Source organism: Amblyomma americanum, chromosome 6 (assembly GCF_052857255.1).
Source record: "Amblyomma americanum isolate KBUSLIRL-KWMA chromosome 6, ASM5285725v1, whole genome shotgun sequence".
Lineage (NCBI taxonomy): Eukaryota > Metazoa > Arthropoda > Arachnida > Ixodida > Ixodidae > Amblyomma > Amblyomma americanum.
Genome location: NC_135502.1, coordinates 169,836,264 through 169,861,545, shown reverse-complemented (window position 1 = coordinate 169,861,545; position 25,282 = coordinate 169,836,264). Strand labels below are relative to the sequence as shown.

At 47.9% G+C, this 25,282-nt stretch overlaps 1 protein-coding gene across 3 annotated transcripts in view; it reads left to right on the top strand.

Moving 5' to 3' along the window:
• nab (NGFI-A-binding protein homolog) overlaps positions 1-25,282 on the top strand; it is an 867,324-nt gene that overhangs the window by 522,904 nt on the left and 319,138 nt on the right. For all 3 annotated transcript variants that reach the window (XM_077628086.1, XM_077628088.1, XM_077628087.1), the window contains one exon: positions 13,307-13,566. In XM_077628086.1, the coding sequence (XP_077484212.1) occupies positions 13,307-13,566 (260 nt within the window). The remainder of the gene's footprint in view (positions 1-13,306; positions 13,567-25,282) is intronic.

Genomic DNA, 25,282 nt, shown 5'->3' with positions numbered 1-25,282 from the left:
GAGGTCGTGGGTTCGGATCCCACCGGCGGCATGGTTGTTTTTCTGCTGCTTTATAAGTAATTTTCTTTAAGCAATTTATTAATCTAAGTATTATTCTCCCCTGATAAACATAACACATTAAAAAAATAATAATAATAAAATTAACGTTCCCCTATGCACCTTGGTTTCGGTGACTGTTGGCTCCCTTCATAAATTTGTCAAACGGGCCCCTCATTTCCTTTAACCTGTCTGTGTATATATATATATATATATATATATATATATATATATATATATATATATATATATATATATATATATATATATATATATATATATATATATATATATATATATATGTATATATATATATATATATATATATATATATATATATATATATATATATATATATATATATATATATATATATATATATATATATTATAAGTAGCGCCAGTGCGACGGGTGGGTCGTCCTGCTGGTAATTCGTAATTTCTTTATTTTTCACCTCATGTACAGCCTTTCATTCTGGCCCGCAGAAGCAGTGAAGGGTTTTACGCGGATCACGGCAATCTACGTGAGATTGCAATGATTCTTACACATATGTACAGCTGCTCATTTATACTTTTTCATTTTCTGTATACACATATAGGCTTAAAAGTTATCTTTAACCACAACAAGCAACATCACAAAGCAATTCCGCCATCAAATTTCTGCACAAACTACTCACGTCAAATAAGGCCTAGAGTGCGGTTTGAATGTATACATGCAAAAAAGAGAATATAAATAAAGGGATTCTCGTGTCAGTTTACATTCAAAATAAGCCGATAATTTTTTTCGCTTTCCTTACTAAAGTGATTCCAGGCTCTGAGGATAATTTATTGAAACAATAAGATACATAGAATTTTCTTATTCCTTTACCATATGCAGTGAAAACATCGCGTCTCACGAAGTCCTCCGTTTTTCTCAATTTGCGCTTTTTGACATTTGTTAGCACTGGCAGGAATAACATTCTGTGACACTGTATGCGCAACGGCTGTTCATTGTTTCCGATATGTCGTGATAGTTTCTTCCTGTACCGTATGTAATATTACGTGTTTTAGCTAATATCTTATCTAATACATTTATTTGATATTGAGAGGCCGATCCAATATTGTAATGTATCTGACTGTTGATTCCCCAAAGGCTTTATCGATGATTGTTTTTTTTTTTCGAAGGGGAGGGGGGGGGGGGGGGGGGGGCAATACAGCAGTTTCTGTTTCACATCTCGGCGGACACCCGAACTGCGCGATAAGTTCCAAGGGCATTCATCAAATAATAATCCAGAAGATCGCATGAGGACATTGTACCATGTATCAATGTGCAAATAAAGCTGTGTAAAATTTTGGATTTTTCGATGCGGACTGTGACAACAAATGAATTATGTTTATGGTTTATCCAGAAAAACGCAGTTTTTTTTAAACTTATGCTAATAATTTGTGAATATCCTCTTTCATCAAATATAAGCCGTTCTTATAACCTGCGTCTGCCAGTACTAGCGGGTTTTCACCAGCGTATTTTTACGGTATGGAATTTAAGGACAGTTACGTTAGGCCAATAATATATAAATTGAAGAGCAGGAGTGCTAAAATTGACTATGGTGGCACTTTATATCTTAAACGTTCTAAGTCACTTGTTCTCTTACTTATCTACCTTGTTTTATAGCGCTCCTGAAAATAGTGTTGCGAAAAGGGTTTGACACCTTTGAGTCTTATTCTTGCTAGTTCCATAAATAAAAGCTGATGATGTATTTTCTCAAGAGCCCTTGTAAGGCCAATAAATAGCCGTGCAAAAGTTTGTTGCAGTATATAACAGCGCTAACTTTGTCTGCACACTCTTCAAACAGTGTACACGTAATGCGTCCGGGGCGAAATCAATGGTGTGAATTTGATACCTCGTACTTTTCACAGAAAGTGATCATTTGTTGATCATTTGTTGAAGTTTTTCCAATATGCATACAGGCGAAGGTATGATGTTAATTGAACTGTAATTTTCGTATTGCTGTTTATCACCCTTTTTGTGAAGAGGAATAGTGATTAGAAAAACTTTCGCTTCCTACTCTTAATGTCACGATTCGAGCTGCCACTCGGAGGGGCCCTTGTTCGTGAACTGTCTGTAAACCTTTGCGTTCTTCTGGGCATTATTTTCCGCACGCAGTCTGGAGCCAGCCTCAAGTGGCCCCTGAGAAACGAAACCGGCAAGTCGGCATTTCTTACCGCAGGGTGGCGAGCGGGCATGAGGTGGCGTGGCTCGGCATTTGTGGGGATTCGGTGACGAGGCCGTGAGGGTAACAGCCGCTTCGTCATGCACGCATGCGTAGAAATCATGCGGGGTAAATAGAAGAAAACTCAGTGCACGCCATCGGCTGTGGTCTCTGAGCTCGTTCGTGAAGAGCTCCTTGCATGGGGATCGTTTGTGGGCAGCTGATAAAGGAAAATAAAAGGACGGCACTGGCGTGTAAAGAATGAGAGAGAGAGAGAGAGAGAGAGAGAGAGAGAGAGAGAGAGAGAGAGAGAGAGAGACGTGTATGAGCTCTTTTTTTTTTTTACCACACGCACTCGTTCATCGAGCGTAGACAGCACAAAAAAGGCGGTGACGTAGGAAGAACGCACTACGTCCCCGTCCTTTTGGCGCGGTCTGGATCACCAGCTCGCCCTAAGCGTCTCTTTTCGTTCATCGACTCGCGCCTCCGAACAGCGGAGAGGGTTGTTACGCCGACGCTCAACACATGCCGGACGAGGAGCACCGTCGGCGGTTCGGTCAGCCTGGAAGGCACAAAGGGGTGAAGCACGGTGACATTCCAGTGGCCGAGGGGAAAGGAAAAAAGCCCGCTACTTCCCGATAGTGCACGCGTCTCAGGAATTTGACAGATGGCTGTATCATGTTAAGAGACAGGCATTGCGCAGCGAATTTGGCAGTGAACTCTTTTGGCTCATTAGAGCCTACGCAGACTTCTCGGCAGTTCCGAAGCATGATCTGAACGAGTAGAGGCTCCGCATGAGAATTTTGAAGAAAAACAGCGAAAGCAACGTCGTTCACCAAGTGAAGGGTCCGGTCCGATGCTTCCTTCACTGTTCGCGCTCTCTTTGCCTTGTCTCGCATCACTCGTCCTGAGCCAAAGCCAAATGCGTCCTGTAAACGTAGCACGCGAGAGTGCCAAGTGCCGGGCCATGCGTGCATGTTCTCAGAGCAGCTTCGCGTGCACTTTCCTTTCTCGGCGGACTTTGTAAATTTCGGCGACCCATTTGTCTTGCGGCTTTCAGTCCCGTGAACATATGTACAGTCTTTCGGCTCTTTTTTTTTTCCCCCGGGCGCTGGTCGCGCACCCGATGGCTAGACCCTCGCTCTTGCAAAACAAAGAGACGGGGCGGCTGCGGGAGACGGCGGAGAAAAATCTCCCCGCTTACGAAACGTCCTTTTGTCTTCTGCGCCCGATTTAAGAAAGAAGACGCAGGAACGAGGCGTCACTTTTAAAGTGCGCACAAAAACAGCCTTCAAACCACGCTCGAAGGACACTACTGAGAAAGACAAAAAAAAAGTATGTAAGGAACACTGAAGGCTGCTTTAAACACACTGCTCCCCTCGCCGCGTGTACTCTTGCGCATGCGTAGACGAAGGCCCCTCTCCCTGCTCCTGCGCGCGCTCCAAGATGCCGCTGCTTTTATTCTCACTTCGTGCTCCCTCTTATATTTTTCAAAGCGCCATCCTAGCAGAGCTCCCATACGTGCTGTTTCGTTTTTATTTTAATTTTCCTCCTTAAATGTTTTCTTTCCCGGTGGACGCTCCGCCGCCGCCTCTCGCGCGTTCCGTTCCTCTTTGCTGTATTTCAAGCGCGCATCTGCTGCTGCTGCTGCAGCCGCCGTCCGGCCTGGCCTGGTCGATTCCCTCTCCTGTTTCCTCTTCCCCTCACCACCCGACGCCGCTTCCTCCTTTTTTTTTTCTCCTCTTTTTCATTCTCTGCCAGCCCCGGTTTCGAGGACCGGAGGGAGGGACGATTGGTTGCATAAAAAGCACCAAAGCGCGTGGGCCTCGAACAGCGAAACTGGCGGAGGAATAAAGAAGAAAAAAGAGTCGCAACGTTGAGGGGAGGGGGTACAGGCGCCAGCCAATCCGCGGCGACATCCCTCACCCGCGAAGGGGGAGGGGCCTATAGGCGCCCGTCGTTTTTAAACGAAACGTTTTTGCCCGCGAACGGGATAAAGAAATGCACGCAGAGACAGCCAGCCGCGCTCAACGCTCGTTTTTTTTTCTCTTCGGTGGATCTTCTGAGCTGCTCTTTATTCGTCTCTCCTCTTTCGTGCAGAGGATGCAGCGAAGTGATAAAGCGCGCTAGAGATGGGACGCAGTGAGACAGAGGACTTACTATCGCGCTCTGTACCACTTTGGTACGTCACGTCACCTAGTGTAAAGCGCCACCTGATCGGTAGGGGTTGGACTTATCGGTTTTTATTTGTTCAATACTCGACGCATTTTTTTTTTCGGCGCTCATTTCAGAACGAACTGTTGCGTTCCTCTTCTTTTTTTTTTTTCAGTGATAGCAGTGGCAGCCCTGACGAATCAAAGCTTCTTTGCTTGCAAGTAATTATTGCGCATGTGGCTACGTTTAAGCAGTGGTTGCGATATGGAACACCATCGCCGGCAGAAAATGTAGCAGTGCAAAATTTCAGCGACTGAGCTGAAAACGAAAACCGTAAACGGATCTTTATTTGTAAAAACTAGGTTGAGCAAATATTAATATTATTTATTAATACTGTAGGCCTTGACAGGCTCATACAGGAGTGGGAACAAAAAAAAACACATTTCTAGCAATACTATACATTCAAACAATAAAGGTAAATTAAAATACAAAAATGAAACAGTGCAGACTAAGAGAAGAGGGTTAGTCACATCTAACTAACAAAACGGACTACGAGCGGCTTTACAGGAAAAGGTACACCGCTTTTTGGCCACAATAAATGTTGTTTTACAGAGACGCATCCTGTTCCCGAAAGAAGCCTTTAATCTTAGCGACAAGTGCATCAGCAGAGACCGAGCTCACAAAGACGCGTAGCAGTCTATTGCATAATTCTATGGCCTTTTACTCTTGTCGTGGTTTGTTTTGGCTGAGCGCCGGTATGGCGGTTGCAGGTGTTTGTTGATATGAATGAATTGGAACAACGTACAAGTCCACTTTCTTCTCTTACGCAAATGCTTCTGATACAGGTCACCGTATACACACTATTCGCCCGTTAACTCACGCTACACCGGAACAGCAAGCGGGAAAAGCTTCGGCCTGCAAATGAGGCGCATCAGAGCCAGGGGTGCGCGAGAGGATGGCAGCGATGGAGGCCGTTGGAGCAGCTTTGCATGGCTATGAGTTTACGATGACGCGCAAATATACAAAGCTTGACAAGGTGCTAGAGCTCTGTGCCTCAAAGCGTGTCTTGCCCACCTTGTGAATTGGTTCTTGTGACGACAGTCGGATACAGCTCAACAGCGAAGCGGCAGATGAGCAGGCCAATCGCGCCGACTAACGGCGCACCTGTGGAAGATGAAAGCGCTTAAATCGCCATTGGCTGTAGGGCCTCTCTTGAGAAGAACCTGTCGCTATATATATATATATATATATATATATATATATATATATATATATATATATATATATATATATATATATATATATATATATATATATATATATATATATATATATATATATATATATATATATATATATATATATATATACACACACACACACACATAACCGAAAAATCTAAAGGCGTTGTTCGGGTCGTACCGTTGTCGTAATGCTCTCCACAGCCGTGCCAACAATTCTTCCTTCCTTGCTTTCCCGCAGCGCTGACAGTCACGGCTCTCAGCTGATGACGTTCCTCAGAGCAAAGCACTCTCGGGCTTGACGACGGGAGAGTGTACAGGCTGTTTACGGTCTTTAGCGGCGCCTTCTTTCGCGCCCATGCGTTCGCTGCTGCATCAGAAACCCTGTAACACCCAGGGAACGTTCACCCTGCGCGTTTTCACCACTAGTCAGCTTCGAACGTGGGAGTAAGTATATGAGAGATGAAGGTCGTAACGTAGTACATTGCGACAACAGGCCTGATTTGGCGCTGCAGTGGGCCTTGCAGCAGCTGCCATGCACAGGGATGCTATATAGGAGTTTGCAGACCTCAATCCCTTCTTCTTTTTTTCTGCCCCCGTATTTCACAAAGCAGCTCCCTCGGCGTGTGCCACACGCCTCTTTGGATGCGCGCGAACCGTGCGGCTCCCGAGGCAATGTATGCGCGCGTTCTCTGTTGGGCATGCGCCTGTGATCGGTCTCTGCGGCAGTGCGCGTACACAAGGAAAAATTGGCCTACGCATTATGTCTTAATTATTTAATTAGTTTCAGCAGCAGACAGTGTACAGAGCCTCATGTTGGAACAGAAGCTAAGGCCTGTTGCCGCCTGCCTGTGACCGTACACGCAGTTCACAGCACTGCCGTTACAAGCATAATCAGATAGCATATAGAAAAATTGTTTCCTTCCTGTAATCGTACATAATGCAAAGACGCGACCTTTCACACCGCCATAGTAGTAGCACAGTAGTAAACACAGCCGCAAATCATACATTGCATGAGGCTATCCAAAAATTGCATGCGCATATCACAAGTAACCGCTGTACCACACCACTCAAAACAAGAAATGATACTTTGCACTGATCAAAACAAAACTTTTGAACCCTATAACAGAGGCGAAAATCAAGATGTAGAGTACATTTTCTATTCATTTTCTATGTTACCGGCTTTTTTTTGCTTTTTTTGCGAAACAGAGCAGGAAACTTCGAAAGACAATGTTCAGTTATAAGAGTACATAAATCTAGAAGACAACAATACCTGTCTAACATGTCGTTTGAATCTATTTGATGTGTATTAAAACTCCTTCAAATTGATTTAGAATGGCAAGTACTTGATGTGTCATTGTCTGATTCGTTCTTATTTTCGGTATTCTGTATTTTCGTCGCACCCGCCGCGGTGGCTGGGTGGCTAGCGCGCTCGGCTACTGAGCCGGAGTACACGGGTTTGAACCCGCCGGTTCCTTTCTTCTTTAACACCTTCCTTTATCCGTTCCCTTACGGCGCGGTTGAGGTGTCCGCCGAGATGCGAGACAGATACTGCGCCATTTGCTTTCCCCAACAACCAATGTTCAATTTTCGGCATATACGCGTAGCTCAATATTTACGGGTAGAAGGCACAGTGGACGCTTTCGCTCTTTGATACAGCATATACGCGCAGGCGCAACAGAAGCAGTGTTCTGAATCTGACGGCAGGTAGTAATGAATTATGAATAAAATGCCTTGTTCTCTCTGGCCTGGCTACACTCACTCACTCACTCACTCACTCACTCACTCACTCACTCACTCACTCACTCACTCACTCACTCACGCTGGCTCGCATATGCGCGCACACACACAGTGACGCACGGACGCGTGCACTAACACGTGCATCTTCTGCTTTTGTGCCAGGAACATGGCACTCTGCGGAAACTCTGGTGGCCGCATCTTGCAGCACCGATTGTTGAAAATTAGTTTTGGGAAAACGAATGGCGCAGTACCTGTCTCATATATTGTTGGACACCTCAACCGCGCCGTAAGGGAAGGGATAAAGGAGGGAGTGAAAGAAGAAAGGAAGAAAGAGGTGCCGCAGTGGAGGGTCTTTGGGGTAATAAATAAATAAATAAATAAATAAATAAATAATTTCGACCACCTGGGGACCTTTAGCGTGCACTGGCATCGCGCAGCACACGGGCGCCTGTTGCGTTTCGCCTCCATCGAAACGCGGCCGCCGCGGTCGGGTTCGAACCCGGTACTCCGACTCACTAGCCGAGCGCCTTAACCACTGAGCCACCGCAGCGGGCCAGCCACCAGCGCTCCAAAACCGGGAGTGTCCCCGCACTGTTCCGCGGTCCCCTTTGACACCCGTCGCGCACACGAGCGTAGGAAAGTCGCCCAGAGACTCAAATGAGGGCGACGACTCGAAACACAGGCACGAGTAAACGGTGCAGTTCGTGGAAGATGCACTCTCCGTTCACAAAAACAGAGAGAGGGAGAGAATACACAGCACCTTGCATGTCGGTGTCTTTTTCGCTGGCATGTTCGGGGCCGGAGGCGCCCAGGCGCCCTTGGCGGTATAACGCCATCGCGTTCCCCACATCTAATGCAAATAGGGGGTGATTGTCTCCCTGCTAGAAGTTACCACGCCATAAAAGACAGAACGATAGAAAACGGATAGTTTTATCTGTTCCCCGACATCGTAATATCGAGCACTGTATTGTTCCACGGCAGTTTGAACTGTCCTGCGAATATGTTTGCGTGCACTGCCAATTTGTCAGAATTGAAGCATACTTAGTCGAATTTCGTATTTACCAAAGCACACTTTAAATAATTGCCAACATGCAAATGCCATTTCCGGAAACGCGATTTTGAGCACTATAGGTCGTTCTACGACAGCCCAAAGTGCGCTGCAAATATGCTTACAAGGACAGCCCATTTGCTCCCATCGCTTCCCAAAAGTAAACAGATTATTTCGAAATTACTTTTTTTTTTTAGTTTTGACATATTCAACGAATTGCGCTGGTGACAGCTCGTACGAGAGTTTCGGGTTTCATAATTTATATTACCGCAGGAAGCACTCAACTTCAAGATGGGCGTCGAAAATTTCGCCCCTCTTTCCCAGCACAACCGTCAATGGTCGTTTTTAATAATATAGCATCGAGAAATAATAATTACATATAGTGCGAAACTATTATGCCGATGCAATTCAATTGTGTTACCAAATTCCTGAAATAGAAAAGCAATTCACATCACTAGGAATTACCTGAAAAGTAATTTAGTTGCAGTCATAGCTGCTTCCTTGGGACCTCAATGGCAGCAAGACACAAAGGTGTCGGGTCAGGAATTCGCCGAGATCACTCAGTCTCCAAATGGGGGAGGACATGCTTGACCGGCAAAGGAAAGGGAGTAAAACAACGAAAAAAAAGTCGTTTTAGTTGAAAGGGCTCTGCAACAATAGAGACTCAAAACAACAGGTTTGTTGGTTAGGTGGTGGTGGTGAAAACATTTATTAATCATAGAGAGAGGTGTTGGGGGTCGGGACCTGAAGAGTCACGCCCTTACAACCACTAGGTGGGATGCCTAGTCAGGCACCCCATTGGCGGTTGCCGCAGCCCGGGCGCGCTGCGTTAAGGCCCTTTGGGCCTCGAGGGCTATGCCCGAGACTGTGGTCTGCAATGCTCCCCCCCCAGAAATCAGAATTCGTGCATCTGCGCACCTCGGGAACATGCTCGACACAAATCCATCTCTCCTTGCAAAGCGGTCCCATTCCCGAATCCAAGGAAATGAGAGTCCTCGGACTCTTCATACACAACGAGCGACGCTGCGACACAACACTCGCCATGCACCGGCAGGTGGGGACCTGGTGGGCCGCATGGTCCGCCAGGTTTCCAACAAGCGCCGTGGGTTACGATGCAAAGACGCCTTGTTGGTTAGCCCTGCATCGGTGTCCCGTCAAAGAACTGCGTAATAGGCAGCCGGTGACGTACCGCTCGTTGAATCATGCTTGCGAGAAAAAACGGCAGAGCGATGGAACTGCACGCAAGCCAGTGTACGCTGTTATACCAGGTGTTTCGGGGAAGGTGATTACTAATTTTTTAAAATAGTGCTTTAGAGGGAAAGAGAAGCTCTTCGTCGCATAGTAATACCAGTGTTGGCAAAATTTGGCTACATCGTGCCAAAATGCATGCGCTTTCGAAGAGCATGCAGGCAAAGCAGCCCCTCCAGTGCACGTAACTAGTCAAAATAGCCAAATTTTGTAGACCCACAGTGCCGAGGGTGATCGCGTTTTCGAATTTATAAAAAAATATAATGGCTTTTACTAACAGCTGGCTAAAAATGTCTAATTGCGATCAGGCGGGCCTGTCGGTAACAGTTTCAAAGTTGACTATCAGAATTTTGTTCATCATTTACTAGTTAACATGATTAGCCTGTTTTTTGACGTCTGCCAACACTGGTATTACTGTGCCACAAAAAGATTCTCTTTGCCTTAAAAACTGTATTTTTAAAATTTAGTCATACCTTACCTCGCATTCGCGTTTAAAAACCTTGGACCCAGATCACAAGCTTCGTCTTCCATCCGGCCTACAACGACGTGAAGCAACCTTGCTGTGTCGCCTTTGGCTTGTTGTAGCTTTCACCAACCATTACTCGTTCTTAATCGGAATGGCTGACAGCCCTGCATGTGCCATCTGCGGATGTGATGAGACTATAGCCCACATTCTTTGTGACTGCCCTGGCTACAGCGCCGAAAGACAGTCTCTCTGCCGTGCAATGGAGCATCTAGACCTGCGCCCACTGACGGAAACGAATATTCTCGGCCACTGACCGCGGCCGTCGTCGGCGGTGAAGTCCTTAAAGCACTGCTCCGCTTTTTGAGGACTTCTGGCCTACAGGATAGGCTGTGACTTTACCGAACGCTGTGACTTTGCATAGTGACTAATTTCCTGCAACGGTTTTTTCTGCTTCATCTTTTTCTGCCCTCACCCCTTTCCCCCCGTGCAGGGTGGAAAACCGGCTATTCGTCTAGTCAACCTCCCTGCCTTTCCTCCTCCTCCTCCTCCTCCTCCTCCTCCTCCTCCTCCTCCTCCTCCCGCCTATCACTTTTCCATAAGCTTTGTCACCATCCTTCCCTTCATGGTGAATTCGTTCAGCCACCGGCAGTCATCTTTCCACGTCGTGATCATGCTTACCAAGTTAAACGCTTCAACTGCCACTCATCCCATTATGCTTATTCTTTTTTTTACCGCGCACGATAACCGAATGGATCGATTTACCATCAGACACTGCCACACAATCTGACGTAAATAAGTTCCAACACCTTATTCACTGATGCTTCAACAAGTAAAAAGGTTTTTTTTTTCCGGGCACTTTCTTCCGCCTTGTCTTCTTTTTATTTTTTATTTTTTCATTTGTACTGCAGCGCACTTTTTCCGGCGTTGTCTTTTTCCGGCGGGGCTGTTATTGATTCCTAAAATTTTCCTCCAGTGTGCATTGTTTCGACTTTTTTTGTGGATGCATATTTTTCATTAATATTTTTGTAATTCTCTGTTTTATTTTAGTGCGTTATTATAACCAATGCCTTGTACACGCCCTCCCCCTCCCTTTCAATGTAATACCTTCGAATGAGGGAGGGCCGTTGGGGGTGCTTTGAATAAATAAAGAGATAAATCGATGAATAAATAAATAAACCATGACTCGTTTTGTCAGCCTTGGCGTCCTGTACCGCATACCTGAGGGCTTGTTTTACGAAGAGAGCAGTTAAAAGCAAGGTTTGCGGTCACGCTGGTTCGTCGCCATGCAGTGGCGTCACACATGACGCGATGAAAACGCGCCACGGTGAGTGGTCGGAGCGCGTGGCGTGAGCGCACTAAATCATAGAAGACTGGCAACAAATAGCGGTGTCTAAACCAGCACCGAGAACGGCTGTCGCTGAATGTCGGCAGTGGTAAGCGCCGTGCATGCCTTCTTGTCCTGGAGTGAGCGTAAGTCGACGACAGTGTGGATCCACGCTTTGTTGGCCAACGCCGCGGCAGCCGTCGATGCGTTGCGCCACATGGGGACCGGCGCGCGCACCTTCTGCTGCGGTCACGAATCGCCCGCGGCGGTTGACCTCATTAGGCGAGCCGCTAAACGCGGCGGACGCCCCACTCGTCAACGGAGGCCAGCTGCGCTAGTCGGGGCCCCCTTGACTACTTCTGAAAAATGCACTGAGGCATCAGCCGGCCTTGTTGGTTCAACGCCAGACACGGAGCAGAGGCGTTTTATTGCAGCGCCCAGCACAAATACTTGTCGTAAGAATCATGATAGGGGTGCAGGCAACTAGTACCAACAATAAAAACAAAAGATCAGGACCCACAAACTAAACGACAACTTTCCCTCACCGGAAGGAGACCCTAATTTTTAATGTATCCTAGTCTTTGAACCAGATATTTTGGCGAGTTCTTTGCGGTTCATTTTGGACGAAAAATACCACAGTAGAAATGACGGACGAGTGCCAGGCAAAGGGAGCAGGACTGCGCTTGTCATCTCTTTAATTGGCACTCGTCCGTTGCACCTCCTCTCCTAGTATTGAATCTGTCAGCTGGCTCCACTTTTTCAAGCTGGAGGTGAAAACGACTCGATGGAGGCGGTGGGAAGCATCCAACGCTTCTGCTGTTGCATAGACGGCGTTGCAGTTCCAAGCCTGGTGCGCATCCATGGTTATGAATGTTACGAGTGGTGGCAAGGTGTCTTCAGCTGGCGCATGACACGGTGAATTGGAGGGTGTGGGCGAGGCCTTTGTCCTGCAATGAGAGTAGTTGGGCTGATGACGATGCTGCTATGTTACGTGACGCGGGGTTTAACTCCCCGGGAGCTGTGATGGATGCCGTAGGGGAGGACTCCGCATTTATCTCGCCCTCCCGGGGTTCTTACACGAGCTCTGACATCAGTTCTCTTTTGCCTCCATTGAAGTGCGGCTTCCGCATCTGGGATTCGATCCCCCAACCATGGGCCGATCGACATACCCACTAAGCCACCGTGACGGGTTCGCCAAGGAAACTATAATGATACTTAGAAAAGATCCATTGTCATGAAACCTGTCGCGAAATGAGTGCGTAGTTGGATCGAGGAATGGTATACATTGCTCGAAATAGTGATGCACTGCAGCCACAGCTTGATGATATAAATCTACCCGTGTGATTCTCCCGTGCTGATGAATAGGCGGGCCCTCGCTTATGACATCTATGCTCCCGCACATAACACAAAGCGTGCCGGGAAAAATGTGGTATAACTTCTGTCGCGCGACCATGGCGCTGGTCGTAACCTCACGTCTTGAGAATGTGGTGTTCGGCGCAACCCACTGTTCAGCGCGCACTGTGAGAGCTACTGCCTCCGCGCTCAAGAAACCGTTGTTAAACGTGACTTTGGTCTGCCGCACGCGGTAACCTTAACGAAACGGCTAAGGCATGGTCCCACCAGGAACAACTTTTGGAATTCGGCCCTTCCGAGTTTTTTCAGTCGTACGGGCCCATCTTCGGCGCCGTGCTTTCGCATTGTTTCTCGCCAAGAAGAGCACTTTCGAGCGTTGTGCACCGCCAAGGCCAGCGCCTGGAAAATCCTCCTGTGGCTCAAGCCGCGCCTGTGTATATATCATTGCACCCAATGCGAATGTGCCACTGTGCCGCTGAGACGCCGCTGTCCTCCCCTCTTTTGGCAGCCATGTTCCAGACGCCGCTGGTGCCCTCTCTGGGTCCTCCGCCCCCGGGCCACCACCCTCCGCCTCCGGGGGCCCCACACCTGCAGCAGCAGCAGCCGCCGGGCGGCGCGCACGGCGTGCCCCAGCTGGCGCGCCCCATGGGCCTGGCGCCACCGGGAGCGCTGCGGCCCCCGGTCAGCGCCTCGCCGGGCCTCAGGGAGCCGCCGCGGATGCACCACGCGCCGCCGCCGGTCTCCGCGCCGCAGCCGCCCTTCGGCCAGGTACCTACCTAACTTACGCGGTTTGGCAGTATGCAGATGGGGTTTGCGAATGTCCGAATCTCGACTATATATATATATATATATATATATATATATATATATATATATATATATATATATATATATATATACCCCGGCCAGCAAAGTGATGAACGGCGCGATATCTCACTTTCTCGCTGCTCTCGATGCAGTGGTGCGAGTCGCCATCCTTTGTAGAGTGGCCGTTGCTTACGTAACTGTAGCCTTTTGCCAAAGAAATCCGGAACAGTTCGCAATCAGTGGAGGCGGGAGGGGGGGCCAATTTTCATAAAAGAGGAATCGGAACACCATCGACTACAATGCGTTAAGAAGGGCGCCTTGAAATTCTACCGATTGGCAGCTACGGTTTCATCTTGAGGCTTCGTCAGCATGCCTTATACGGGTCATGACAGCGCTGTTCGTCATTTGCATTGGTTTATTTGCACATAATTACAATCCCAAAGGTAGTGCTTCTCAAGGCAGCATTATATCTCTCTGCAAGACAGGGCAGCAGGGCCACGAGGATATCAATTGCACATTATAGTTGAAAACGCAACTGTAAGCACACAGCATATCACACTACGGCTGAAGGGAAAGAAATAGAAAGAAATGTGCGCATTTGAACGACAACACATCTTCAGTCATTTGAAACCACTCGCTAATAATGCAACGGGCTACACAGCGCTGTGTCGTCCTATCTTTCTCAGTCCATGTCTCAAGCTTGCGCTGTTTTTTCCAAACATGAATTAGCAGCTACCCCTTTCGACCACCCTTACGACATACAGCTAGGTAATAACAACAGAAAAAAAAATCGTAGAGATTGCGCGTCGTTAAACCAACTAGCCGTGCGAGAGCATGTGTTTAGTCTGGTCGGCTCATGGTTTCGCTTTGCTGGGTCGTCGGCTCGTCTGGAGACGATATTAGTTGGCTAGTCGTGCCGCCGCGGTGGCTCAGTGGTTATGGCGCTCGGCTGCTGGCCCCAAAGACGCGGGTTCGATCCTGGCCGCGGCGGTCGAATTTCGATAGAGGTGGGATTCTCGAGGCCCGTCTGCTGTGCGATGTGAGTGCACGTTAAAGAACCCCAGGTGGTCGAAATTTCCGGAGCCATTCACTACGGCATCCCTCATAGCCTGAGTCGCTTTGGGACGTTAAACCCACATAAACCAAACATAAACGAAACCGGTTAGCTAGTCCTATCAGTTGATGAAGTCTATGACGTGCAATGCACAGCGCGAGGGTGTGTTGCAGTTTAACACGAGGCGTGATCGGCTGCGGTGATACTCTTGAGCCCTCGCGCAGTGACCAGCGATGCTGATCTCTTCGCGCCGCGGCGGTTTCGACATCCAGTTGCGGCAATGTTTATTTTTTTGTATTTACTTTATCTAGGCACACGCCGTTTGCACCTTTGGTCGTGAAGTAGAGTTTCGCTCCAAAAGAAAAAAAGTGACACTTTTCACCTTTGAATTCAAAATCATTATGCAGGTAAACAAACCTTATGCAGGACAAAGAAACACTGAGTTAAGCTGCTAGGCCATGAAACTAATCATGCTCTAATTGTTCGCCTTCCATATGGGACCGGGGCCGTTTCAATGACAAATAGAACGTAATAAAATAAGCTCGAGTCATTTTCCCAGTTTCAAGACACTTGGTAGAAAATATTTTTCAACTACATGCAGGTTGCGCTACTTTGTTTTGTTCTTAATTTTGAGAGAATAAAAAAAAAATAGTTCAAGCCAATTGTCAGTAGCAACATATGTACATTAGGAATTTCCATTTCTTGAGTGTCTGTAGTTTAGTTTCACCTGCAGTGGAGTTGTTTGCAATACCCTCTTTAACACATTAAGTTCGAACCTGAAGGCCCACCCGTACACCGGTAATCCATACCGCAACATTGACTCGCCAAGTGCATTACACCTCGTCAATGGAAATTGTATATTGCCCATTGACGTTAATTTGCATATTACCCTACATACTGTTCTTCGCTACACGGCGAAGTAGGCAATTTGGTAAGCCTAGGACAGTGACTCATCAAAAAGCATTCCTAGGTAAGTAACCTTAGTAGGACAGTTTACACCACTGGAAGAAAGTCCTCACAATTTTCTTTGTGCATATTTTGTTATTTATTACAACCTCAAAGGCCCTATTGAAGGGGTATTGGGGAGTGGAGTTCATGGCACATGGTTGATTCGATAGATGATGTGAATGATGATGGGCTGGAATGAAGTACGATGGCGTTGTTCAAGTCATTCCAGTTCTTTGCAGTGTGGAAAGGAAATGATGAGAGATGAACACATGTCCGGGCAGGGGGAGTGTAAACGGCCTTCTGGTGGTTCGTGCGCCTGGGCAGGGCTGATAACAGACTTGATCATGGGATGATGGCAAAACTTATGAAAAATGCATAGTGTTCCAATAGTGCAGTGGTCTGCTAAGGTTTTAAGATGAGCATTATGTTTTAGTTCAGTGATACTTACATGATAGGAATAGGCCTAGTGGATGAATCTTGCTGCCCAGTTTTGTGTTGCTTCCAGTAAGTTAGAAAGGTTACTTTGATAAGGTCCCAAATAATAATAATAATAATTGGTTTTGGGGGGAAAGGAAATGGCGCAGTATCTGTCTCATATATCGTTGGACACCTGAACCGCGCCGTAAGGGAAGGGATAAAGGAGGGAGTGAAAGAAGAAAGGAAGAAGAGGTGCCGTAGCGGAGGGCTCCGGAATAATTTAGACCACCTGGGGATCTTTAACGTGCACTGACATCGCACAGCACACGGGCGCCTTAGCGTTCCATAAAAACGCAGCCGCCGCGGTCGGGTTCGAACCCGGGAACTCCGGCTCAGTAGCCGAGCGGGTCCCAAACAGCGAATGCGTATTCCAGTTCGGGACGAAGGAAGGTTAAATGTGCTAATAACTTCACTGATGGGGCTGCTAGGCGAAGGGTTCTCTGAAAATAACGAAGAACATGTTTAGCATCGTTTATAATCGGCGTTAGACACTTTGAAAGTTAGACTTTCTTGTGAGGGTCGCGAAAACAAATCAATTGTATATTATGCTTATTAACAGAAACATGATTCCTTAAAACCACTCCAAAATTTTTTGACTTCTTTTGTTGCAGTAGAGAAACGATGTTGCTGTAGTTGGAGCCTGACACCACTAGCGGAGTATCGTCGGCGTACTGAAATAAGAACGCTGTTTCTTGGGCTTGCTGGTCGCTCACGATTTTGACGAAAACTTGTGCGCAGAAGAAGACGGAGACATAGCACAAAGCGCCAACTTGCAACTGAATTTTACTGACGGCACAGAAACATATAAATACCGAAGCGAGTAGAACAAAACAGAGAGAACTCAAAGCATGCTCGAGGCTATTCCACTCACGAACGCCATTTGCTTATTCGAGAGACTGACTGACGGCTGCCTTCTTGCGAATCAGTCTTGCATATCCCGCACGTGTCTCTTCGTTTCGACCGCACACTCACTCAACGAAGGCTCGCAAGGTTTGTTCGGACAATCTTGGCAGTGCTCTGACAGGGGACCGTGCTTGGTGGTGTGATGAACCAGTTTCTTAAAATGGCCCTGGGTCCACACTGGGCATGAGGAGATTGATGCACAGACTCCAGAATGATGTTGAAGTGATTTAATTAAAGCATCTGGCTCGATGCCGCTTACGGGACAGAAGCTGAGCTCGTCGTCACCGGGGCTGAGTCAGCGTGGTGTGGCACGTGCTCGATGAATGGCTGGTTGTCTGCAGCGGCCGGGCTGGGAGTTCCTCGTGGCTGTGCTGCCCTCGTTCTCGGCTGGTCGTTGGATGAGCTGCCAGGCGTGGAGGCGCGTTGGCGAAGGTCGAACGTTAGCGACGGTACAGTGTACTAGAATAGGGGCAGTGTGTTCAGGAGCGCTTGCCGCTGAGGCGCTTCATGCAGAAAGCACGAGATGGCGCTACAGGAGCATGGGCTGTACGGAACCAACGGCGCAGCGCTGGCGCTGCGCGTTTTTAGAAGTGTTGTAATCATCCTCCGCCTCGAACAGACGTGCAAATGCTCGGAGGATGTGGAGATGCATGCTTGGAACTGACGTTCACATAAGAGATTAATTATATGTGTACTTTAGCGCATCACAACGCTCATTAGACGGATTTATTAACAAACCTGACAGCAAAGGGTTTGGAGACACCGAAATAGTGGGGTAAAGCCGTTAAATCTGTTGAGCCACGCTACAACGTAACCAGAAGTTATTCGAACGTAAAAAAAACATTGATTAATGGGTTTAATATCCGCAAGCAACACTCGCGCTTCAAGTAGCACCGTAGTAAAGGGCTTCGATTGAGTTGAAGCAACTCGGATTCCAGGTGCATTTTCTTGCGCAGTTCGCACTCATAAAAATGCAGCCGCTGTTGTAGAAAACACAAAACTGTACACGGCCCAAAGCCAAAGGCCTTCCGTGCTTGGTATTTACCTTCTTTCGCGGTAAACATGGTAAACATTTGTCCCTCGTTCTATCCTCCGGTTTCGCGAATTACCCGCAATGACTGGATTTGCACAGTTTATTCGTGACTTTTATTTACGTCATGAAGAGCTCCCCAACGTCAGGCTCATGTACGAGTCTGAGACACACCAACATCACACATTTGAATGAAAGGAATAAAACAGGTAGGAAAGAGGCCAAGTAAAAGGGATTAAACACAGAAAAAGAGCGAGTACATTCCAATCCAAACAACGGAGACCTACAGCGGAATTAATGTGCTTAAATTAATTCCTTAATTCATTTTTGAATTATATTTACAAAATTGGCTTTGGAATGCACAAAAAAAGCCGTGTATTTAGATAAAAAAAAACGCAAAGGAGCGTCAGCATATGTGTTGCACAAGCCTGCTAAGAACAACGGCTAACTTTCAAGTGCAATTTCCTTTTTCGTCGTGCTTCTCTTGACTGATTAAGACCTTTAACGTAAAAGTGCAGCCTTGTTAAGACATAAAAGCGCACAACTGCTGATGTGAAATCATCAGCATGCAATTTGCACCCTATGGCACATCGAGAGAGCGAAGGCCTAACACAGAGGTTGCCTCAAACAGCTGCGGTTCAAGTGCGTCGCCTTGCAAATATGGCGTGTCAAGTGAAGCGAGTTCCTTTACAGCGTCATTGTGACTGTTTTGTTCAGTACAAGGCCTCTTGGGATCAGCAGAACACACCGTAGGGCTCTTCCGCTTTCTTGGCGCCCGAGGCGTCGGCGTCTTCTTCGATAAATAGCCCGGCGTGTTTGGTAGGAGCGTAGGTACGGCATCCGGCAGCAACTCTGGCTTTCCTCGCGGAATGCGTACCTCTTTCCCCTCTATAATGTGGACGTAATCCCGTAGGATACAAGAAGGATCGAAATGACGCTCGCAGACCGAGCAACTTTCATCAAGGACCTTATCTTTTCGATGCAGGTTTCGTTCCCAAACCTTTCTTTTTCCTTCATCTTTCGGCACGGCGAAGAGGGAAGGCTGCTCGCCTTGGGCCCACTTGTAGCCGGTGTCGCACCCCGGCGCGAAGCAATGACGTTGCCGTCGGCGATTAGGCATTGGCTCTCACTCGCGAACACCGCAGCAAAACATCACACTGCTAGCACTGCCCGTGCGGCCGAAACATCCCGTTTCTTCACAAGCAAGGTGGAGCTCAAGAAGCACGCTGCAACCCGCCGCAACACACGGAGAACGCGTCCGTACAGCCGGTGCGACTGCAGCGCCACCACATACATCCGGGACCTGTCTACGCTGCCGGCTTCACGACGGTGCGTGGCGCGCTCCGCCGCCTGAACACACTGCCCCTATTCTAGTACACTGTAGCGACGGCTAGACCCCGGGCTCAGGTCAATGCGCAGCCCCAGTCTTCTGCCTCGCTCCGTCTCCGGCCCTCTCGTCCACTCGCCCCGATCGCTCTCCCCCTTCCTCCCGTCGGCTTCCGCTTTTAAAGCCTTTGCTTCTTTCTTCAGCCGTGGCCGCGCCTTTGTCCACTCCCCCGTGGCTCTCGAGGGGTGCATAATGACGGGGACACTCAAGCGTCATTCGACAGGGCCGTCGACGGTTACCATATATGGTCATGTTTCTCCGCCACAACCAAATATGGTCATGTCTCTCCGCTGCGACCCGACGCCAGGACGGCGCGGCCAACCGTCTCCAGGAAAAGTCACTGACCGGCTCGCCGTGGCACCGGTGCATGTGCACGAATCGTCACATCCGCTCCTTCTTAAAAGGAATGTTCATTGAACATTAGGAATTTCGTCATACACACACGCGCGCACACACACACGCCGCGCTGTTCGGGCCAGTATCCCGCACAAGTCGCTCCTTTCTTCCCCACGAGCACCGAGCCAGAGCGGAGTTTCAGAACAATTCTTCACCGTAGATACCACTCGAGTGCACAATATAAGACCATAATTAACAGTATGTACAACATCTCAAACAAGAGAACGAACAAAAAATGAAGCTAAACGAAGCGCACTTCTAATGTACAAAACAAGGAAATGTAGTCTTAGCGAGGTACCTCCCTGTCCACTACTCGGTTACGGAGGTAGTACCTAGCGGCTGGAATACGTCTGCCAGATTGGAATGCCTCCTCCTCGAGAAGGGCGCCTCCGAGCTGCGACTGCATGAAGTGTTCCAGTTCATCACATGGACTGAAATTTTTGTGCCGGCCGCTCTGACCGCTTTTCTGCAATGCAGGGTTATTTACAATGGCGGGCTCCGTGCGAAGGTTATCCTCCCCCTCCTGTTCCCTTGAGGCAGCCGTTTCAGAAAGAGGCGAGCATGTTGGTGCTTGCTTTAGCCGGTTAGCATGGACCACAGCGGTTGAGGCCCCTGCGATCTCCCGAATCCGAAAATTAACCGGCGATAGCTGCTCTACTATGCGGTAATGTCCTTTCCATTTGGGCGTTAACTTACGGGCAAGCCCTGCCTTGACCTGCACACACTCAAGGTATACGCGGTCTCCCACCCTGAAAGGAACCGCCCTAGCCCTAGTGTCGAACCGCCTTTTTCTTTTGTCGGCTGCTTCCCGTAATGCTTCGGCTGTTACGTCATGGGCCACTTGCAATCGAGACGTCAGTTCGGCTCGATAATCATCTAGTGACCCGTATGGCACCCGTCTCTGTCCATCAACCACCGCATTCGGTGCGTCTGGGTCGCGACCGTACAAGAGGTAGAAAGGGGAGTCACCGGAGCTCTCGTGCACCGCCGTGTTGTAAGAAAAAACAGCAAACGGTATCCAGAGGTCCCAATCCTGTTGGTCTCGCGAAACATAATGGGATAACAGTTTGCTTGCTGTTTGATTAAGCCTCTCCACAGCACCGTTACAAGCCGGGTGGTAAGGGGTGGTCTGTCTTTTGTCAATTCCCAGAAGGTTATACACATCTTTCATCAACCTCGACACAAAGTTTGACCCTTGATCCGTTAACAACTGCCGCGGAACGCCGTGCCGCAGAACCACTGTTTCTACAAAAGCACGTGCCACAGTTTCTGCTTTTTGGTCGGGCAGTGCTGTTATCTCAGCATACTTCGTTAGGTGGTCAACGCACACCAGTACATATTTGTTTCCTGTTGTCGTAGTCGGAAGTGGGCCTAGGATATCCATGCCAACCCTCTCAAAAAGGCGTCGAGACTTCCTCGAATTCCTGAAGGGGGGCCGGCCTGCGGTTTTTCGGAGTTTTTCTTTCCAGGCAAGAACGGCAGTTAGCACAGTACTCTTTAACATCTGAACGCATGCCCTGCCAATAGTAGTAGCGCTCCAACCTCCTTTGCGTTTTCATTACTCCAAAATGGCCCGCGTATGGGGCATCGTGAAAAACCCTCAAGACGTGCGGCACCATTGACTTTGGTACCACCACTCTTTCTCACACCTGGCTAGCCTTCCTTCCTGACCGCGTAGGCCGGGTGCGCTTTCGTAGGGTTCCTTCGTTGTCAACAAAGTAACAATTGTCGGGATCCCGGGCGATCCCCCCAGAAATGGCATGAAATGTTTTCTCTAGCCCTTTGTCCTCTCGCTGCTCGGTGCGGAGATCGTTTGTATCTATGGCCGGACAAAACTCACTCACGGTGCGTACCAGGTTAGTTCGACTTAATGCGTCCGCGTTAGTGTGCACCTTGCCTGGCTTGTGTTCTATCTCGAAATCGTATTCCTGAAGTTGCAGATTCCAGCGCGCGAGGCGCGAGCTCGGATCCTTCACGTTTAGAAGCCACTTAAGGGGTTGGCAGTCGGTCACTAGCCTGAATCTGTGGCCATAGAGGTAGCACCGAAAGTGCCGCACGGCCCAAACCACTGCAAGACACTCCCGCTCAGTGGCACTGTACCGCTGCTCGACTGGACTGAATTGCCGGCTCGCGAACGCGATAGGGTGCTCCTTGCCGTCAAAATTCTGAGACAGCACTGCACCCGCTGCAAACTTCGAGGCGTCAGTCGCTACAATGAAAGGCTGGCTGAAGTTTGGATATCCTAGCAAGGGAGCGGTTATTAATTTTTCCTTTAGTTCTTCAAACGCCACCTCTGCCTCCTCCGACCATACGAACTCTATGTTTTTTGCTGCTAGTGCAGTCAGTGGCTTTGCGATTCGGGCGTTCCGCTAGTCTTTCATTTAGGCACCTGTCTGTCAGATGGATACCCGACCACAAGTCAACGGAACACGATGAACCACACCTTCCTTTTACGCCCCCTTGGAAATGGGTTGGTCATCCTACACAGCTTCTCTGGGGCAAAGAAAACAAACCTTGCATTTGATATATTGTAGCGAAATGCCGTGCATGTTTACAGGATCACCGGCGGGCTTGTTCTTTCAGCGGAATGCTTGGAATATAGCTAAGCATCGTTGGGATAACCAGCCGAAGAAAGGCGATTGGGTTGCTCGCTGAGGCTGAGGAGGAACAAGAGGAGCACGATTTTCTCATGCATTTGGTGAACCGCATGTTCACTACTGCCCTTTTGACAAACTTCGTATGGTACGAAGAATAAGACAGGAGTGGTATGCTGGCCCTGTGCTGGTAATACCAATTCATATGGGTAACCGAGAATATTAGCGTTAAACCTAGAAACTGCAATTTGTTGTCAACGGGGAGCTAGTAGAACAATTCAAGCGGACTGGTTAAAAAGGGTTGAAAGGGGCATGGTCCCGCTCAAGATCCTAGGAAGAAAAGCTGATGCAGGTATGGACTGCATCAACGAACTAGAGCTAGTAGTTTCAGTAACAGCCCTTTTCGACGCTTTTACAAAGTTCCTGTTGAAAGCATCAACTACTGCTGGCGTAGGCTGACAGAACGAACCGAAAATAGAACATTTATTAGAATTCATACCTCTGAGATAATTTACCAAAGACCAAGTTTTGCTCACATTATTTGAAGGGTGTTGGAAAGGGCGACAACCCTGTTCCTTGCTGACTTGTATTCTAAACGCAGAGCTAGGTTTTTTGGACTTCTTTTGCACCGTTTCCCCAAACTATCTCTATAGGAGATTTCATTAAGAATGTCCGGCCTCATCCAGCAGTGACCCTTTCTGACTCTTTTAGACACCAACGGAATGCATTGTCACTCAAAGCTTTTCAGCCGCATACAAAACTTTTCATAAACCTTGCCCGCTGAAATTTCCTTAGTTAGCGATGCCCAATCAAATGAAGCGTTAAGATTATCAAGCTTGGAGTGATTGAGAATGGGGATAACGGATTTGCGTTGACCAGAAGCAGTTACCGTATTTGGGGTTCCAGACGCGTTCGGTTCGAAATAGTGGTTGGCAAACTTTGTAAAATTGTACACGACCGAAATGAAGTCAGGAGCTCTGACCGCTATGTGATCTATGAATGATTGCACTAGTCGGTTATTAACTAATTCCACTCCAGTAGGAGCTCCAAATGTGCATTCTAGACCATAAGCAGACAACTTTGATAGGTAAGAGACTTTCGCAGGGCAATATATGTTGATATTAAGGTCACCAATGAAACTGAATTGATCCACGGCACTCCAATGCAGCAAAGTTTCTTCAAGCTGAATAAAAAATTGATAAAGGCTGGAGGAGGGTGCTCGATAAAGCGATAACAGATGCACAGAAAATGACTCTTTACAGATTTCGAGCATTAGGAACTCAGCATGCTCAAAAGATGCATCTACAGGAGAAACAGCACAGTTGTCGTTCACAAAAGCAGCAATACCGCCGCCACGACGTCCGTTTCGTGTAATAGAATGGGCAGAAAAACCCTTCAAATTGAATATATGAAGGCACGCCTGAGAAACGTTGATTTCAGTTACTACAAACACGTCAGCATAGCCAGCTGCAGATTCAGCTATAAACTTAAACTCTTCCCAATATTTACGCAAACTTCGAATGTTTACACTCAAAACCGTGAAACAGTGGTCCAAGTTAAATCTAAATTATGTTTTGAATGAAATAAAATCGGGTAGTTCGTAGAACGAAAAAGACATAGTGGTTAAACAATACTTTCCAGGTCTGCTTGTTTACCGATTCGAACAAGAGACGCTGTTCCGTTCTTTTTTACGAAGATTTTCTCTCCCTTCACCCAACAAAACTGGTAACCCTGTGCCTTTTCCTTGGACCTTGCTTTCCAAAAGAAGCCTCGGTTAGCTTTAGTAAAGTTATCATTGAAAAAGATCTTTGGAAACGATTCATCTTCACGCAGCTGCCTCAGCATAAAACGAGCATAAAACCATTTTTGCTTCCAGACTGCTGAAGTGAAGTGCACAAGGACCACTGGTGTAATGTCAAATTTGGCTTTCCAGTGATGGGCAGCCGCGATGTCGCCAGATGAAAACCCAGCCAATTCCAGTTTAGATGCCATTTGCATGATTGCTAGGTCTGCTAGGTTTTCACTGCTGTTCTCAGGCAAACCATGAATCTCAAGATTCATTCTTCTTCTGTACTGTTCGATTTCAATTTGATTTTCATCTAGTTGTTGTATAAAGCCGTCTGAGTCAACACATCTGCTTTCAAAGCTTCCAGTTCAGCACCTTGAGACAGCTCAAGTAATTCACTATCTTGCTGCTGTTTCAAAACAGGAATCGTACTTCTCGGCTAGAAACGACACAGATCCTTCGAGCTCACGAACTGATCTAGATGGTTTAGGGGGGTTTAACGTCCCAAAGCGACTCGGGCTATGAACGACGCCGTAGTGAAGGGCTCCGGAAATTTCGACCACCTGGGGTTTTTTAACGTGCACTGACATCGCACATTACACGGGCCTCTAGAATTTCGCTTCCATCGAAACTCGACCGCCGCGGCCGGGATCGAACCCGCGTATTTCGGGCCGGCAGCCGAGCGCCATAACCACTCAGCCACCGCGGCGGCGCGAACTGATTTAGAGAGCGCTGTGAATTCTTCCTGCATCAATAGGAGAGAGACAGAAACAACTTTATTGTAACACCAGTCAATGAACGCCAGGAGAGAAGTCCATCTCCCCTGTCGGCCCTAGCCGTCGGCCGGGATCCCTTGGGATACAGCAGCAGCAAGGGCTTGACCGATGATGTCTTGCTGGACGTTGGAGAATCAACTTTCTTATGAAGAGCCGGCAGCGATTGCAGACTTTTCCTGATTTCTCTAAGCTCATCCAACAATGAGGACTCCGGCACACCGTTTTCATCAGTGGACTCAGGGCCGCTGTTGAGTCTCTTTTTGTTAGTTCGGCAAGTTTTGAAAACCCAGACTTCTCTCTTTGGCTTGACCAATGGTAGTAAACGT